The 19,992-nt window shown below is 37.1% G+C and overlaps 1 protein-coding gene across 1 annotated transcript in view; it reads right to left on the bottom strand.

The window, feature by feature from the left end:
* Positions 1 to 19,992, bottom strand: part of USH2A (usherin) — a 1,482,371-nt gene that overhangs the window by 486,356 nt on the left and 976,023 nt on the right. The window contains exon 40 of the mRNA XM_007952540.1: positions 1,729 to 2,357. Coding sequence (XP_007950731.1) covers positions 1,729 to 2,357 — 629 coding nt within the window. The remainder of the gene's footprint in view (positions 1 to 1,728; positions 2,358 to 19,992) is intronic.

Genomic DNA, 19,992 nt, shown 5'->3' with positions numbered 1-19,992 from the left:
CGACGGCACATAACAACAACAACAACAACAAGCCAATAAATGAGAGTTAATACAAGGTGTGAATTTTACAAAAGTTATTACTAGTGTACATTGTTTGCATATTTCAGGCACCTCCTTAGAGACTTTTAGATTCCTGCCCTCAGTGAAGACCACAGGACAGGAGTGAATGAATACCTGTGAGATCCAGCTCTCTAACTAAAACAAAATCTACTTTATAATTAAGCAAACCATGTAATTTAATTCCAGGGGTGAGGTTTGAAAAAGCAAAAATCAAAACTGGAAATAAAGAAAAGTAAAGAAAAAAGCCAGGTAACTTTTTGTGGATAATTTTGATCATGGTTTATACATGTCAAATCAAGTAGAATTATACATTAAGCTAGTATTCTACTGAAAATATTTGTTTTTTTCCAGTTCTGTCACAATCAGCAATGCCTAGTTATTAAGTTTTACTACAAAGATTCTAGAAAAATGCCCATTACGTAGCTTTGCCTTTGTGAAGGGACTCTTTTTGTTATGGTGCATATCGATTGTCACTGCTGCCAAAGTTTTGCAAAATTCCCCCAGGATTTAAGGAAAAAAAAAAAAGTCATTTCTAGAATGATTAATAACCTTAAGGTTTTTTTTCTCCCTTTACTCTGAATGAAGAGTAATTTTTTAAGATTGCCTAAAATCATTTTTGGGCTGAAATTTTAACTAGTTTGTTAAGCTGACTCTAACACATTCATATACTAAGCACTGTACATTATGCACTTAAAATTCATATCCTTTTAGAATTTTATCAACAGAGTTCTATATACTGTTTATATTTCTATTGTCCTCCAAAAAAGATATGTGCCTTTGATCAGTTTCAGATTAAAATTAATAGATATTTTTAAAAATATCATTTAATTTTTAAGTTAAATAAAATTTCTTCAACAATTTATACTTTTTAGCATCATCACCTAGTGTTTGCTTTTGGTGGGAGAAGAGAATACACAACAAAGATCTAAATAATAATTTCAACAGATGAACTTTGCTGTTATGCAAATGCCTTTTGTTTTGTGCTCTGGTGAGCAAGCTACTGTACCAATGCTTTTGGCATTAGTACAAGACTGAATCCATGGAAGCATGTGTGTATTTACACAAAAGAGGCTTCTAAGCTACAAAACTCCCTCCTGTTTGGTTACACTAATTTCCCTTGAATGAAGTTTGTATGCAAGCCAAAACAATGGTAGTTATCCTGTCCTCTAGAGTTCATTCCCAATAGAATGAGGTGAATAATTGAACACTTTCTAGATTGCCCAGTAATATACTATTTTTATTTCTTTCCCTATAATCCTGATTCTTTGATCATTAAAAGAAAATCAGGATATTGGTAATTGGAATTTTTTGTTAATATGCTAATCCATTCTTCAGCATTTTCCCATCTCTTCTCATTTTCTGATCTATTTAAATCTGATGTGGTGGTTAAGCTAAGCATCCCATTGTGGCATTCAAAGTATTTCAGGTGTGTGAGGCAAATGGAAGCATCTCAACAATATAATTAAGAGGATACAGGGGGAAATGAAAAGCTGACACTGAATTCAAGATAGTTTGGGCCAAAGGCCAAAACCCAGAACTCAGTGTCTCTGGTGAGTACCTAAGATAGCAAATGTGTGACTTTTGTCAGTAGATGGCTCTGTTCAACACAGAGTCAATTCAGGGTAAATTCCTGAATCTGCAAAGGAGACAAAACATTCATTGTCTTACCTCAGCTGCACTGGGTCCTAGCACATGCACCATGGGTGGCTGTACTCCAGCAGGTCGTGAGGGTCTTGTGGTCACTTCTGCCCAAGCACTGCTGTTTGTACCTCCATTAAAAGTGCTCATCAGTATCCGGTATTCATATTTTGTCCACGGGCTAAGAGCAGGAGTGTTGTCAATAAACTTCATGGGATGATGCCTTGGGAGATTCACGAGTGTAGTAACTTCTTCCTTCCCTTTAGCTCTTCTTTCAATTGTGAAATTCTCCACTAATCCATTGGGATAGGTAGGAAGTTGCCAAGATATAATTACAGATGTTGGTGTATCAGAGAACAGCTCTGGACTTGGGATACCTTCTGGAGCATCTGGAAGTGTCCATACAGTCTGAGACTCTGGTGAGAGAGAACATCCTTTTGAAGTACAGGCTTCTACCTGAAACTGGTAGGCAGTATATGGGTACAAATTGACCACTGTGCAAGTAGAGACATTTCCAGAAGTTTTCAAGTAGAGATGACCATGTTGGTAAATGTTATAATGAGTAATGACCCCATTGCACTTCAGAGGATGCTGCCAGGTGACTGATATCATTCTTGACCTCACATCTAGAAGAACTGGAGGGTCTATAGGTCCAGGTCCTACAAAATAGAATAAATCAAATAAGTGATACCTCTTGGAAATTTCTAAGGACATTTCCCACGTCTTCTACATCTTAAAATAAAGCTGAATGATTATGCTCCTTAAAAACCAAACCAGCTGCAGTTGAGTCAATTCCAATTCACGGCGATCCCATAATGCAGAGTAGAACCACTCCATAAGGTTCTCCAGGCTGTGACCTTTTGGGAAGCAGATTTCCAGGCCTTTCTTGCCAGGTACTTCTGAGTGGATTTGAACTGCCAACCTTTTTGTTAGTAGACAAGCACTTAAGTGTTTGTGCTACCCAGGGACAACTCTCCTACAAGGGTATGAAAAGGGATACTTGATAAAGGCCAATAAGTAAATAAATAAATGGCATAAAGGAGCAGGACTGCATTGCTCCTACATACACTGGAAATACTTATTGAGTATTGTTGTTGTTGTTATGTGCCGTCGAGTCAAACCCAACTCATAGCGACCCCTCCTTGGGTTTCCGAGGCAGTATCACTACGGAAGTAGGATTGCCCAACCTTCCTTCTGAGGAGTGGCTGGTGGGTTTGAACCACCAGCCGTCTGGTTAGCAGGCAAGTGTCTTAACCACTATGCTACCAGAGCTCCCAAAACACAACGCTGTGTCAGAAGTGGGATTATTGAGTATTAGTGAACTGAAATTGGCATTGTTCTTTCTAAGGTAGCTTTATTAAAATCATTGGTTTTCAAACTTAAAGCTAATGGTTGAAAATGTCTTGAGGATTGTTTTGAAATAAGGATATGAGAAGAGATATACACAAGAGAACAGTGGTAACCAAAATTCTAGCTTGCAACGTATTCTTTCTAGAGCCCCAGGAACTAATTATAATCAATAACACTATCATAACAAACCTGCATATTTTATAGCCCAGTAAAATCCTTCAGCATCTCTCATTATATATTCCATATTATGCTGGGTTCTGTTTATCATTCTAATCCATATTTTGCAATTTATCTACTCCCTGTTAATATTATAGGTGATTTTTTACTGTGACTGTGACAGAAGCTGCCGATTTAGCTCTTTCACCTACTGATAAATAAACAATGCACAGATCTGACCTTTAGGTTAACAGGTTTTATGCTTGCTCCACTCAGCACTCTAACTGATTCAATTATCATAAAGGTTCAGGAGGCTCCATGAATACTGAAAAAGGCCCACCATATGCCTGCATAGGTGTTGTGGAACTGCAAATATTCTGCAGCCCTCCAGAGAAATTCCTTAATTGTAAATAATTTCACCATGCGACACAATCAAGTCACCTTGAATGCAAACCCCTCAGCCTGCGGAGGCAAAGTGTTATTTAAGCTTTACTGGGCTGCGTTAAATTCTGCAATTTGAAGGGCTGTTAAGTTTTTCAATTGAAATTTCATTTAAAATGCAGGTGCTTTTTATTATATTGAGGCTTTACTGCTCTCTAGGTACAAGCAAGAACATGGTGCAATAACACAAATCTGGCTCAATCACTGATCAGTAACAGCTGTAATTCCAGAACATTTAGCATTCTTATAAACCATGGCCTGAAATCTATAAATTGCTACAACAGATCAAGAAAATACTATATCCCCTTTTCTGCCCACAGCAATTTTGACATTTATGAGATTTCTTCTGTGAACATTAGATTTTATTGAAAATCTTTAAAAAAGATATACTTGGATTTAGTAATTGTTTAAAACAGCTTTGATTATGTGTGTGTGTGTGTATGTGCATTTCAGTGTTAAAGCAAAGGTTTAAATTTTAAATGCAACCACTACTTCACAAAAGCCAGTGATGGCAATGATAGCTGGTTATAGGATGACTTGCATACAACAGGATTCACATATTTGTCACCAACAGGACTGATGGTAGAAGCATAATTACTTTTTGAGGGGAAAGCTTTTACAGGGCACTAACCCTGAAATCAGGCCATTTCTGACAATTTGGTAGTGCATCCCCTTTGCAGAGAAAAATCCTAAAAGTACAGTGATCTTAATACGGATCACATTTCCCGTTTAGTCTGTTGTTAGCTTTTATTTCAAAGCTTTCTTAAGACCATGGTGACATTTCTTACTTTTGCTCTCTGATATACACTAGCAGTAGCAATTATTATATGAAAATGGGGATACAAACACTTTCTTTCTTATACTTGTTATCAATATTTGGCTATTTCCCAAAGAAAAGCAACTGTGAGTATTGTAAGATATCAATGTTTTGGAAAACTAAATCCCCTGAGATTTGGGGGCTGCAAAATCACTGATGGAGATTCAAGTCTTTAATGTTTAACCCTGGCTCACTCTCTTCCCCCCTGAAAAAAACAATAAAATACATTTGAAAATTAGAATTTGTCTGTTAGAGTTTTTGTCAGGGTTTTGCATCATCATCCCTCCTGAGTGAACTATCAAACCGTGAGCTTCTTCAGAGAAAACAAGTAACAATGATACTGTTTGTTCTGTGTTACGACAGGATAAGCCTGTTTTTTTCTATCTGCCTGCGATGATACTATTATAGGTGAAACATTCGTGATAATGAGATGAACTTGCACTTCAAACCCCCACAGAACACAGCTTTTCCTTAAAGATGATCTCTTATCTTGAGAAAGAAGATATTTCAATTTCACGATATTTTCCCCTTAAAAGCCAGCATACATTTTATTAGCTTCCCACTCTAGCTGAGTAGTCTCCCTGCTCTCTTTGGGAGAGAGTCCTCACACTTGTGTAATTCAGGAGAGGAGGCTGCAAGCAGCTTAATTAGCTCCTTTGGCCAGGGAAGTGTTAAAACCTGACTCCTGGCACTCTTTCAATTTAATGCTTTCAGATGATAAGCGGAATCATCTAATTCTATATACAAATCAACTGGCATGCTTCTGCATGGTTGAAAGGGTCACCACAATTATGTAAAACATGAGTAATAACTATAATTGGGGTAGTTTGCTAATACAATAAAAAGCTCTGAACATGAGAAAAGTTATTCTCACAGCAGTAGCTATCACTTTCTAAAGTAAGAATTCATGGATGAAATGACATGAAAAAGATGGTTATAAAATTTTAATGGAATGATAAAAGGCAAAAGTCAGCCTCTCAGCTGAATTCTTAAAATCCCTATATATCACAATCAGCTCCTTAACTGTAAAATCAATGTGGAGTATAACATGTTGTCGATGCTGCTGTCACTGGAGGGGAGACTGGGAAGCATGACAGCCACACAGCTCAGCTGGCCAATGAAAATACAACCATAGAGCCTTCTCCGTAGGTATAATTGTTTAGAGAACTCCCCCCTCGAGCTGGGAACAGGAGCATCCTTTCTGTTCACATCACAGATTTGTATTTTAAGCCATTCCATTACAGCATTAATAATGGAAAGCAGTTTCATTTTGGCAAATGAAATTATCTTTTATGGGAGACTATTTTGCTCATCAGTTTCAAAAGTTCAACTTCAACCTAAGAAGAGAGGAATAAAACTGTTAACGGAGGGATTGCTTATTTACTTTTATATTCAAGTATGTATAGAGGGCGGGTGTCCCTGGGTGTGTTTGTGAATAACCAGCCTGAAAGCCTCACAACTTGAGTGTCCATGTAACTTTCAGTGGTTTTCCTGGGTCTTCTATGCTTGTTTGCTATTAAGAGTTACCCATGATTGCTTCAGTTTGCTTGTTTTTATCATTGTTGCCTGAAGCAACTTTTTTACCATTCTGATTAAAAACTCACTCAGATTAAAACCTCCTTTTGGTAATATTAACTCCATAAATGAATACTCCGTAAATTTACTGATGAATTAAAAATCAAGGTGGCAAATATATGGATGTATAATTATATAAAGCAATATATTATAGGTTAATTGTTAATGTAGCTCTTTGATATTCACTACTGATATGTTAGCAGAAGAGTAGAGTGATGGATTCTATCTTCCCTTTAATCATGAATTCTTTTATCAATTTATTATTTATACCCTAACTACTTCCCAAAAGGATTTTTGACAGCTCATAATAAAAGACCTAACTGTAATAGGGCCAATAAAATAAAGATAAAGAAATATCAATCTTGTGATGAAGCGGATACAATAGTTGTAACTGAAAACAAATACTATGAACAGGTATTGCAGTTTTGCACAAAAGTGAACTTTTAGCTTCTTAACAACTGATAAAAGAGGACATGAGCTGTTTTACATGGGTATGATTATTTATTAAATGGAACATCTGAAGAAGGTTATTGGGATTGACAAAAATACCATTTGAATATCTGTAGGACCAATATTGGTGAACTATTTTTCTCCACTTCTGTCAAGGTCAGGACAGTGGAACATAGGTTAGGGGGAATTTTTTTACTTCCAAAACTGGGGCATAATGTGTGGAATCTTCCTGGAAAGTTTGGGACAGAAATTAAATGAGTTGATGTGAGAATTAGAAAAACTAGAGGTCATTCGACTCATCCCTTATCTTTAGGCAAAACTTCACTTGAGTTATTCCAAATATACTAATTAACTTTGTTTACCAAAGAGACTGCCTAATCTCCTATAGTAACTGAATAGTATTCTTCTTTGTATTTACTTATTCAGTCTTGGAAAATTGGGGTTTAGGAACATTATCAAACGATTAAAAGTATCTATATTGTTTTAGGATTATAAAATGTTCTTTTATGTAAATAAACAAGTGCTGTATAAAATGCTATTTTATATAGAAAATGATTATGGTCAACATGCAGATCTTCTGTTAATAACTCATAGTTTTCAGAAAATTGGACTCTCCTTCAATTTAAGATTTGATACACTTTAAACAAAACATGACATTATATATCAATGTGTGACAATTAGCATTTGATTATCTTGCATAGTCCACTGATAATTTTGAAATCATGATAGTTTAATTATTTTAAAGCTAAAGAAATTGTTTAGTGAATGGCCAGCAGACTGCTCTCTGGTTCAATGAGAATATTGGTATAAAATTCCTGTGAAAGTACCTTGCATATAACAGACATTCAAGAAAATTAAAGAAATAATAATAATAATAATATAGGGTAGATATAGTAATGTTATTGTTATTAGTTTTCTAAGCTAAAAAAGGGCAAGACTAGAAAAAGCTTGATTCCTCATTACTTTCACCTCCCACTGAATTGTGAACAGTTCAAATTTGGAACAGCAGCGTGCTATCTGTGCCCAAAAGAGAATCAAGAGAATCAAGTTGAGACAAGGTGGATACCATTTCAATTTTACATTAATTAACCCACCCTTTCAAATAATTTTCTCTTGGTTACTTTTGGCTTGAATAAGTTTCTTTTAATCTGAGGACACAAAAATAGAATTGAAAAATAATCACAAATATGTATTTTTAAATAATCCTTAAGATGCAAGAATTTTGGGGAAAATCAATGCAACAGGAAACAGTGTATAGTGACATGCATGAAGAGCCATTTTGTTATCAAAATAGCATTTTGTCCTCAAAATATATTATTTGTGATCATAGATTTTCTATTATGTGTAAAATAGATACCCATATTTCTGTTTGAAAGGATAAATATGTCAGCATTAGGAGTTAATATTTAAAATCATTGGGAAAGGTATTTGGAATGGAGAAAGAAAAATAATCTTGTAGCACCACTGAAACTTGTAGTTTATTCATTAAATAAAATGAACTCTAGTGACATAAACATGTTCCTCCCTCATTTAAAAATGTTCCTGTTTTTCCCTTTGATGGAACACTCTTATCTTAAGGGTGCAGGTTGAGACACTTAATTCTACAATGTGCTAATCATAAAAAGATGTTTTCAATGCAATGTTAGTTTTAAAATTTAAATATTTTAAGGCCTCAAATGCAACTATTAAATGATTTGGAAAACCTTACTGTAGAATTATCTCAATTTATCAGATTTCATAACACATTTTTACTTCCCTTCCCTGTAACATGGACTCAGAGTATTTTGCTCTCATTACAGGTTTCAAGACAAAAGATAAGAAAAATTGTTTTCCTTTCAGAATTTCCTTTCTCTATAGCCCTCACCTTCATTTTGAAATAGCACATGTTTTTCAGCTAGTGGAGGACTCTCTAATTCATTATCCTAGCCAAGACAGCTAATGTTGAATCAAAGGGACAGCAGCAGCTTGCTTCTCACCAAGGAAAAGAATGAGGGTTGCTTTTGGGATTTCACTCCCTTAAATTTGCCTGTCTCTTCTTTCTTGTCTCATACTCAGAGGCTGACACCACTGACAGAATACCCTGAAATTCCTCCAGCTCATGTCTTATGCGTCTGTAGACAACTCCTACAGCAATTGCATTTCCCACTTTCTTCTGGACCAATGGTGATGACATAAATTTGAAATTTGATGTGAAAGTGAAGTCCACAGATAATAATTCTTATTTTTCCTCCCAGTCTTCTCCTCCAGGAAGGCTTTCTTGAGACACCATGTTGAGGCATATTCTTTTCCTCTGTGCTTGCTCTCCTTGACCTCTTAGCTCTGGATACTCTAATGATGGTTTTACTTAGAAGTCCTCCTTGCTAGACTGCAGACACATCAAGGGGAAGACAGTGCCTTATTCATCCTTGTAGGATTAGTGTCTCCTCAGGTACCTGGTATATAGTAGGGTAGTAGGCATCCATTTGGTGTTTAATTGGTTGAATTTTCATGAATTTGCTAGGTCAGATTCTCTTTCTAATCATGACTTAAACTAACAGTGTTTGAACACCTTCTCTGAAGCAAATCCTCTGTTAAGCAATGGGCATACAAAAATAGATGAGCCCTAGGTCTTGAGAAGTTATGATGCAGAAGGGAGTATTAGTGTGTACACATAAATACAAACCAAAGTTCTAAGGAAGCAATGAAGAGGGAAGACTGCACAAAGGTGATTATTTGAGCTGAGGATTGACGAATGAGTGGAAATTTTCTAGGCAATAGAGGAAGAAGTATATTCTATAAGATCTACATAACAGTGAACATTGCAATGTGTTTGTGTACTACTCTGGAAGAACCTCTCTTCCTTTGCTATGAGAAACTGCTATGAGAATCTCAAAGATGATGAAAGGCAAACCCAAGATAGTAGCTTAGTCAGATATACCATGTTGTTCCCCTACAACAAAGACATGAAAAAACAAGTGACATACATGACATACATGACAGTCTTGGAACCCTGAGCAGCAAATGGAAGGATGAAAAATTAGAGAAAATAGATTTAAAAAAAAAAAAAAAAAAGAGAAGACTTATGATTGTAGGCATCCTGCCACCTGGCCTGGTACAGAATGACCATGTTGAAACAAAGCAAGCAGAATTCCCAGTAAGGAGCAAATTCATGGACTTCTCAACAGGAAACAGAGATATTATGTAGACAAATCAAGAGTGAAACAAGATGAGCAGAAAATGAAATAGATCTAATGAGGGAGAAGCAGGAGGGCAAGAGAGAGATCCAGGGATCCAGGCAACCAGAGAGCAGGGAGGGAGTCAGAAAACTGGGACAGAACTATTCCCCAGCAACAGTCCCTGGTTGTTTAGGCTGAAAGTAGATGTGGAAGGGGACCAGTGTCTGGTGGTGCACATGCATTGATAGCCCCCTGCCCCCACTGTCCTGGTGAATGTCAGCATGTGTGTGCTCCTACATGCTGCCACACCAACTCCCCCAGCTACCAGTAGCATGCATGCCCCATTTTTTCCACCCTCCTCTACTGCCCCATTCACCAGGCAATTTGCAATTCTCATTCCTGTACTGTCAGACAGACAAACAGTGGTATTCCTGCATCCACCTAGCTAGTGCCCTGATGATTGATGGTATATGTTCTGCCTGCCATTACCCTGCTCCAACAGTGAATGGCAGCACACACTCCTGTGCTATCCACCTGGTGATGGGCAATGCGAGGTCACCCTCTTGCACAGCAACTAGCAGTGTATACTCCCATGCTTCATGTCTGGAGACTAGAGACAAGTGCATTCCCACTTCAACCACCTAGTAACTGTCCATGCATTCCACAGTACCCATAACATGATGACTGGTAAAAGCCCTTCCTGCATCTACACTCAGTGACTAGTTAGAGAGGCACATCACATCATCAGCAATACCCATCACATCCTGGCAGGCACCAGCTGCACCTTTGCCAAATGATGAGCAGCAGATCTTAGTGCTTTTATCCAACATCAGCCAAGCAACATCACACATCCCAGACCCAGAGAGTTCCAGCAGGCTGAATGTACTTAAACCCCTGGACTCCCCATCATCTACTGAGAGGCCAATTCATGGATGAACAGATGGCCTATTCTATTCATTTGGGAAGTACTTCCTCACAGTGGCTTCAGAGACATCCTGCCTTGCTCTGCAGAGGACACAATAAATGCTAGCACTAAGCTGGAAGGATTATATGGTCCTATAAGGCCTTGGAGGGACCCTGACCACCCAACACTTATAACTTCATATCAGAGAAAGGACCTGCTCTCCCAACTCTATACACCTTAACATCTTGGAGAGAGTAGACAATAATAAATCATAAGAAGAAAAAGGATAAGATGGCTCAAAAAGTGAGCAAAATTAAAGGATGGAAAACTTTCTTAAAGAAGAAATGGCAATAGAACTACCTGAGAAGGAATTAAAAATACATATCTTTAGACTCCTCAAAGGGATCAAGGAAAGCACAAATAAAACACTAGAAGAATTCAGGAAAACAGTACAAGAACAAAATGATAAACTAAACAGACATTTAGAAAACACACAAAAACAACAACTAGAAATCTAGATTAACAATAAAATATCAGACATGGATAACTCAGTCTAAGCACATAGAAGTAGAATTGAATCAAGGGAAGAAAGAATCAGTGAAATAGAGGCTAGAACCTCTATTGGTTTGAGAAACAATCAGAAAAAAGAATGAAGAAAAATGAAGATGCCTAAGAGTTATGTGAGACACCATCAAGAGGAATAATAGTGCCTAAGGCATTTGACTGCTAACCAGAAGTAAGGTTGAACAAGTTAGTTCTGTAGTAATATTGCCTTGGAAACCCAAGGAGGGGTCACAATGAGTTGGATCCGACTTGATGGAATTCCAGAAGAGAGAAAAAAAAAAATTACAGAGAGACTCTTTGATGATACTGGCAGAAAACTTCCTAAATATCATAAAAGACAAGAAAATTTTCATCCAAGAAGCTCAACAAATACCACGTAGGATAGACTCCAAAGAAAATCACCAAATATATCATAATCAAACTTTCTAAAATCAAAGACAAAGGACTTCTGAGATAGCTTCTGACAAAAGGGGCACCAGTAAGACTAAATGCTGATTTCTCATCAGAAACAATACAAGGAAGAAGACAATAGTATGGCGTATGTAAAATCCTGGAAGAAGTGCCAACCAAGAATCATAATCCAGCAAAAATGTCTTTCAAAACAATGGCAAAACTAGAATATTCCAAAATAATCAGAAATTGAAAGAATATGTAAAAAACAGATCAACTAAAAAAAATATTAAGGGAAGTCCTTCAGACAGAGAACTGATGATATTAGACAGCAACATGAGATAAAAAACACATAACAGCATCACTCAGATACCAACTTAGATAAAGATTTCACAGAAGTAACATAAAGTTGCACAGGGGACCAGAGATGATAAGCTTATACACAACAAGGACTTCAAAATAAAAAATGGGAAATAAATAGTATAGTCTTAGAACTCCATATGTAGATGAAGTCAAGGTGATGTCACGATATATCAGACTCTTTTAAACTTAGGAAGATAAAAGTAATTTTCAGCATAATCACAAAGAAAATTAATAAACTTACTCACCAAAGTAAAGAAGAAAATGAAAAAAGACTCAGTAAATAGAAATACAACAACAATGAAGGATAAGAAAAGAAAATCATTATATAGAAATAACTCAGTGCAGAAAATTAAGTGGAACAAAGAAACTGTTAACACCACATATACACAAAAAGCATAACAAAATAGGAGCAATGAATTCATACCTATCAATAATCTCACTAAATGTGAATAACATTAAATACATCAGACAAGAGACAGAGAATGACAAAATACATTTTAAAAAGACAAACAAACATGTTGCCTAAAAGAGACACACCTTAGACATGGAGACAAAAATTGACTAAAAATCAAAGAATGGAAAAATATATCAAACAAACAGTAACCAAAAGAGGGCAGGAATGGCAACAGTCTCTGACAAAGGAAACTATAAGTGAAAATAGACAGAAAAAAATATAATATAACGATTAAAGGGTCAATCCACCAAGGGAACATAGCCATAATAAATAGTCATGAATCCAATGACAGAGCTCCAAAATACATCAAACAAACAATAGAGTTGAAAGGAGTTGTACAATAATGTTGTTGTTGTTGTTGTTATGTGCTGTCGAGTCGGACCTGACTCATAGCAACCCCTCCTTGGGTTTCCAAGGCAGTATCACTACAGAAGTAGATTGCCCAACCTTCCTTCTGAGGAGTGGCTTGTGGGTTTGAACCGCTAGCCTTCTTGTTAGCAGTCAAGTGCCTTAGGCACTAGTAGGAGACTAACATACCACTTTTGATGATGGACAGAACAACTAGAAAGAAAGTCTACAAAGATACAGAATACTTATATAACATAATCAACCAACTCGACCTCGTAGACATATACAGACCACAACACATAGTACATGTTTTTCTCCAATACACATGGATTATTCTCTAGAATAGACCCTATTTTAGGCTAAAAGCAAGGCTAATACTTCAAAAACACCAAAATAATACAAAGTATCTTCTCTGTCCATGATGCTATAAAACTGGAAATAAATAATAGAAAGAACAGGAAAAAACTTAAATACATGGAAACTAAATAACCTGTTTCTTAAAAGCTATTGCGTAATTGAAGAAATTAAAAATGAAATTGAAAAATTCCTAGAATTAAACAAATATGAAAACATAACATACCCAAATTTTGAGATTCATAAAAAGCTGTGCGCAGAGAACTATAGCAATAGAAGAAAATGCTAACATCAACAGTTTAACCCAACACCTTGAATAAATAGAAAAGGAGCAGCAAAAGAAAGCCACAGTTACCAGAAGAAAGGAAACAGATCAGCGCAGAAATAAATGAAACAGAAAACAGAAAAAAACAATTGGAAGAATCAGAAAGACTAGAAGTTGGTTCTTTGAGAGGATAAGGAAAATCAAACCACTGGCTAAACTGACAAAAGAAAAAAATTAGAAGATGCAAATAACCAAAATAAGAAAAGGGATGGGTGACATTACAATAGAACCAACTGAGATAAAAAGAACCATAGAATATTATGAAAAATTGTACCTCAAAAAATTTGAAAACAGAAGAAAATGGACAAATTTCTAGAAATAAACTACTTACCTAAACTAACACAAATAGAGGTAGAAATTCTGAACAGATCCATAACAAAAGAAGAAATTGAAAATGTCATTAAAAAGCCTCCCGACAACAACAAAAAGCCCTAGCCCCGACACCTTCACTGGAGAATTCTACCAAACACTCAGAAAGAGCTGATACCAATTCTACTCAAACTATTTCAAAACATAGAAGGAATACTCCTGAATTCATTCATTGAAGCCAGCATAACCCTGATACTAGTGTCACAAATTGACACTGAAAAAAAAAAAGAAAGAAAATTACAGACCAATATTCCACATGAATATAGACACACAAATTCTCAACAAACTTCTAGCCAACAGAATTCAACAGTATTTAAAAAAAAAAAAAAAAACCCTATTAGGTGGGATTCACACCAAGAATGCAAGGAAGGTTCAACAGTAGAAAATCAACCAACATAAATAACCACATAAATTAAACAAAGGAAAAAAAATCACTCAATCATCTAAACTGATGTAGAAAAGGCATTTGATAAAATCCAACACCCTTTCCTTATTTAAAATATAAAACAAGATAAAATTTCTCAGCAAAATAGGAATAGAAAGGAAGTTCCTTAACATAATTAAGCATATATTTGCAAAACAAACAATCAACATTTCTTCTGGTTACCTAGTGCCTCTCTGACAGGAATATACCACAGATGGGATGGCTTGAACAAACAGAAGTTTATTCTTCACTTTAGAGGCTTTAAGCCCAAGTTCAAAGTGTCAGCAGGGGTTGGGTTAATGTCCCTCATTCTTGGGCTTCAGCTCTACCTCCTGCTCCTGGCCCACTGAAGCTAGGGGCTTTTCTTCACTCAAACAGCTGCTGGCTACTGAGACTGACAGGCCCAAGGTTGACAAGTAAAAAGACACAGTCCTAATGTTACCAAATCACTCAGCAGGCCATTAATTCAAGTCCATTGAAAGTCCCAAGGTTGGCAGTGCATGGCAGGCTGCTGAACAACAACATGGCTACATGCAGGTTCAAGCGTGCCATAAACCAGAGACCATCCCCAAGGCTTCTCCTTATAGTGGAAGCAGACTGCATCCCTAAAGCAGCTACTCAGCTGCTCACAGTATATTCCACCATGGAGTTGATTATCAGTCTCATCAGGGAGAATACTGCCTGCCCAGCCACTCAATCAGGCCCAGCCAAGTTGACACACAAACTTAACTATCACAACATTATTCTTAACAGAGAAAGATTGAGAACATTCCTCTTCAGAACAGGAACAAGACAAGGATGTCGTTTATTGTCAGTCCTGTTCAATATTGTAGTGGGAGTTCTAGCGAGAGCAATAGGTCAAGAAAGATAAATGATGTGTATCCAAATTGGAAAGGAAGGAGTAAAACTATTCTTAGTCACAGGTTACATGATCATACACATAGAAAATCCCAAGATTATAAGAAAGCTACTGAAATTAATAGAAGAATTCAGCAAAGTGGCAGGGTACAAGAACAACACCCAAAAATCAGTTGGGTTTCTTTACACTAACAAGGAGAACTTCAAAAAGAAAATCAAGAAAACAATACCATTTACAATGGCTCCCAAAAGGATAAAATACCTGGGAATAAACCTAACCATGAACATAAAACTCTTATACGATGAAAATTACAAAACATTATTGCTAGAAAACAAAGGAGATCTATATAAATGGAAAAAAGCATCCCACGCTCATGGATTGGAAGACTTAACATTGTGAAAATGTCAGATCTATAGATATAAAGCAATCCCAATCCAAATCCCAACCCCATTCTTTAATGGAATGGGAAAACTAATTTCCAACTTTATATGGGAAGGAAAATAGGCCTGAATAACTAATGCAATATTGAAGAAGAAAAACAAAGTAGGAAGCTTCACATCCTAATTTCAGTACATGTTATACAACCACAGTACTCAAAATAGCCTGGAAGTTCAATGACAGAGTTCAATGACAGACACATAGACCAATGGACTAATGGAATTGAGAACCTAGAAGTGAATCATCTGTCTATGGGCAGCTAATCTTTGTAAGAGGCTCGAAGTCCATTCAATATGGAAGAAACATTTTCTTTAACAAACAGTGCTAGTAAAACTGGTTATCCATTTGCTGAAAAACAAAATAGGATCCATACCTCACACCATGCACAAAAATTAAATCAAAATGAATCAAAGACCTGAATGTTAAATACAAAACAATAAAGTTTCTAGAAAATAATACAAGAAAAAAACTAGGAGTCCTAGTTTTCAGCATAGTCTATTAAGCAAAACTGAATATACACAAACAACAGAAGATAATTTACATAACTGAGACTTCCTAAAAATTACTTATGCTCATCAACAGTCTTTACCGAAAGAGAAAAAAAAGAACCTATGGACTAGGAAAAACTCTTTGGCAATGACATATGAGCCAAGCATCTAATCTCTAAATCATATAGAAAACTTCAAATAACTCAACAACAAAAAGGCAAAAAACCCTACAAAAAAATGGGCAAAGGACATGAACAGACACTTCACCAAATTCAGATAGCCAACAAATACATGAAAAGATGCTCATAATCATTAGCCATTATCTCTTTGCCTTGAGTCATTCCAACTCATAGAGACCCTGTACAACAGACTAAAACTGCTCTACTGTGTTTCCAGCACTGTAAATCTTTACGAAGCAGACTGACACACCTTTCTCCCACAGAGCACTGGAACCACTGACCTTTTGGTTAGCAGGTGAGTGCATTAACCACAACTTTACCAAGACTACTTCATTAGCCATTTGTTGTTGTTGTTATGTGCTGTCGAGTCGGACCCGACTCTAGCGACCCCTTCTTGGGTTTCTGAGGCAGTATCATTAAGGAGCTCTGGTAGCATAGTGGCTAAGGCACTTGACTGCTAACCAGAAAGCTGGCGGTTCAAACCCACCAGCAACTCCTTGGAAGGAAGGTTGGGCAATCCTACTTCCGTAGTGATACTGCCTCGGAAACCCAAGGAGGGGTCGCTATGAGTCAGGGCTGACTCGACAGCATATAACAACAACAACAACAACAATCATTATGGAAGTACATTGCCCCATCTTCCTCCTGAGGAGTAGCTGGTGGGTTTAAACCACCAGCCTTCTGGTTAACAGTCAAGTACCTTAGGCACTATGCTACCAGAGCTCCCCATTACCCATTAGATAGATGTAAATCAAAACTACAATGAGATACCATTGAGATACTCCTGTAAAAATGGCAATGATTGAAAAAACAGAAAATGAATGCTAGCAAGGCTATGGGGAGATTAAAATTCTTATACATTGCTGGTGGGATTGTAAAATGGTACAACCACTATGGAAAATGGTATGGTGCTGCTTCAAAAAGACAGTAATAGAAATACCTTATGATCCAACAATATCACTCCTAGGTATATATCCAATAGATATAAGAGCAGTAACACTAGTAGACATATGTTCATTGTAGTGTTTTTCATTATATCAAAAACATGGAAAAAATATAAGTGCCCATCAATGAACTGGTGTTGTCAATGTTGTTAGGTACCGTCAAGTTGGTTCTGACTCATAGTGAGCCTATGTACAACAAAATGAAACACTTCCCAATCCTGTGCCATTCTCATAATCATTGCTATGTTTGAGTCCATTTTTGCAGCTTGTTTTGCTTCTCTAGCATCACTCCAGCAGAAAATACCACAAATGGGTAGCTTTAACAAACAGGGATTTATTCTCTTATTGTTTAGGAGGCTAGACGTCTAAGTTCAAAGTGCCAGTTTTAAGGGCTGGGTGAAAGTCCCTTGACCTTGGGCTTTAGTTCTGCCTCTTGCTCCCAGCCCACTGGAGCTGGAGGTGTCTCTTCAGCCAGGCAGCCTGCTGACTGCTGAGGCTGATAAATCGAAAGTCAACAAGTAAAATGGCACAGTCCCCAAACTATCAAACTACATGGCAGGCCACTAATTCAAGTCCATTAACAGTCCCAAGATCAGCAGACAACGTGGCAGGCTGCTGAACAACAATTCAGCTACATGCAGGATTCAAGTGTGTCAAAAGCTAGAGACCTTCCTCAAAGCTGCTGCTTATATACTGGAAGCATGCCACATCCCTAAGGCAGCTACTCAGCTGCTCCAACAGATTCTACCATGGAGTTGATTACCAGTCTCATCACAGAGGATAACTATCTCCAGCTGCCCAGCCACTCAAAACCAGGCCCAGACAAGTTGACACACAACTACCACAGAGCCACTGTGTCAATCTATCACTTTGAGGGTCTTCTTCTTTTTTGTTGACCCTCTACTTTACTATGCATGATACCCTTCTCCAGACACTAATCCCTCCTGAAAATATGTCCAAAATACATGACATGAAATCCTATCATCCTCATTTCTCAGGAGCATTCTGGCTGTACTTCTTCCTAGACAGATGTGTTCATTCTTCTGGAACCCCTGGTATATTCAGTATTCTTCACCAACACCATAATTCAAAGGCACCAGTTCTTATTCAGTCATTCTTATTCATTGCCCAGCTTTGAAATATGTATGAGGTGACTGAAAACACCATGGTTTGGGTCCGGTACACTGGTAGTCTTCAAAGTAACATGCTTTTAAACCTATAATGAGGTCTTTTGCTGCATATTTGCCAATGCAATGGTATACACATACAATGCAACATCATACAACTATAAAGAATAATGAGGAGTCGACAAAACAACATAAATGAATCTGGAGGACATTATGCTGAGTGCAATAAGTCAATCACAAAAGAAAAAATATTACATGGTCCCATTTAAAGGATCTCTGGTGGTGTATGTAGTGGTACTTGACTGCTCACCAGAAGGCTGGCGGTTCAAACCCACCAGCCACTCCTCGGAAGGAAGGTTGGGCAATCCTACTTCCGTAGTGATACTGCCTCGGAAACCCAAGGAGGGGTCGCTATGAGTCGGGGCCGACTCGACGGCAAAACAACAACAACAACAACAACAAGCATTTGATTGCTAACCAGAAAGCTGGTGATTCAAACTCACCAGCCACTCCTTGGAAAGAAGGTTGGGCAATCTATTTCCATAGTGATACCTCCTTGGAAACCCAAGGAGGGATCATTATGAATTGGATCCGACTCAATGGCAGTGTGTTGAGGTGCATTGCATTGTGTTGGTCCCATTTAAAAAGTCAGGAATAGATATACACATGGAAAAAACAATTAATGGGAGGCAGAGGGAGGAAGAATCACTCTCAACAGTAGATACTTGTCATTTTGGGTGATAGAAAAGCCAATACCAAATATAGTTGAAGTCTGCACATCTTGACCAAGTAAATGAAGACACTGAGGTACACAAGAGAAAGGGGCACCTTTGATAAATTATAATATATGTAATTTTTACATATATTTTTTACATATAATTTTACATATAATTTTTATTTAATAACAATAAAAAATAAGTGTGTAGTTACACAAAGAGGAAGTGTATGCATGTGCATAGGAAGGCATATGTGAGTACACACACATGCAGGTGTAGGTCTATGTGTAGATATCTGTAAATACATGTTGATTCAGGCTATATATATCTGTCTATCTATCTATATGAAAGTACATAGTGGTCACAGTTACAGAGACTTTCTAGACATATCCAAACAACTTGCAGGATTGTTTTCCTGGGTTAAAAGGCTTAGGATCATAGTCTTTTGGGGTAATTTAGTCAATTGTCATAGCATAGTTCACAAAGCTAATGTTCTATATGCTTGTTGATGAGTAGCGTCTGGGTCCTAAAAGCTAAAAAATTGCAAGCAGCCATCTAAGATACAACAATTGGTCTATACTCAATTAGAGCAAGAGTATGAAGGTAACCAAAGACTCACAGCCCACATGAACCAGAAGAAATAGATGGTGACCGACTACCACTACCAACTGTTTTGACCAGGGACACTATAGAAAGTCCTGGATAGAGTGGGAGACAAATATAGAACAAAACTGAAATCCCCAAAAAAGATGAGACCTACCGGACCAACAGAGACTAGAGGAACCCATGAGACTAACATCCTAAGATGCCCTTTTAACTTGGCACTGAATCCACTTTGGAAGGTCACTTTTCAGTGAAATAATAGATTTACTTATAGACAATATCACATGTGAGTAATGTACCCATTAAACAGTCAACTAGATGAGACCAAATGGTCAAAATTTACCCAAAAGCAAAGATAAGAAGGCAAGAAGGGATAAGGGAGTGGAACAATGGAAACAGAATAAACAGAAGGGAAATAATGAAAATGTTGCCATATTATGAAAATTGTAAAATTGTAATCAATGTCATGGAACAATTTGTACAAAAATTATTCAAGGGTAA

This window comes from Orycteropus afer, unplaced genomic scaffold, assembly GCF_000298275.1.
Source record: "Orycteropus afer afer isolate SDZICR_OR568_19922 unplaced genomic scaffold, OryAfe1.0 scaffold00013, whole genome shotgun sequence".
In the NCBI taxonomy this organism is placed as follows: domain Eukaryota; kingdom Metazoa; phylum Chordata; class Mammalia; order Tubulidentata; family Orycteropodidae; genus Orycteropus; species Orycteropus afer.
This window is presented reverse-complemented; position numbering and strand designations above follow the sequence as displayed.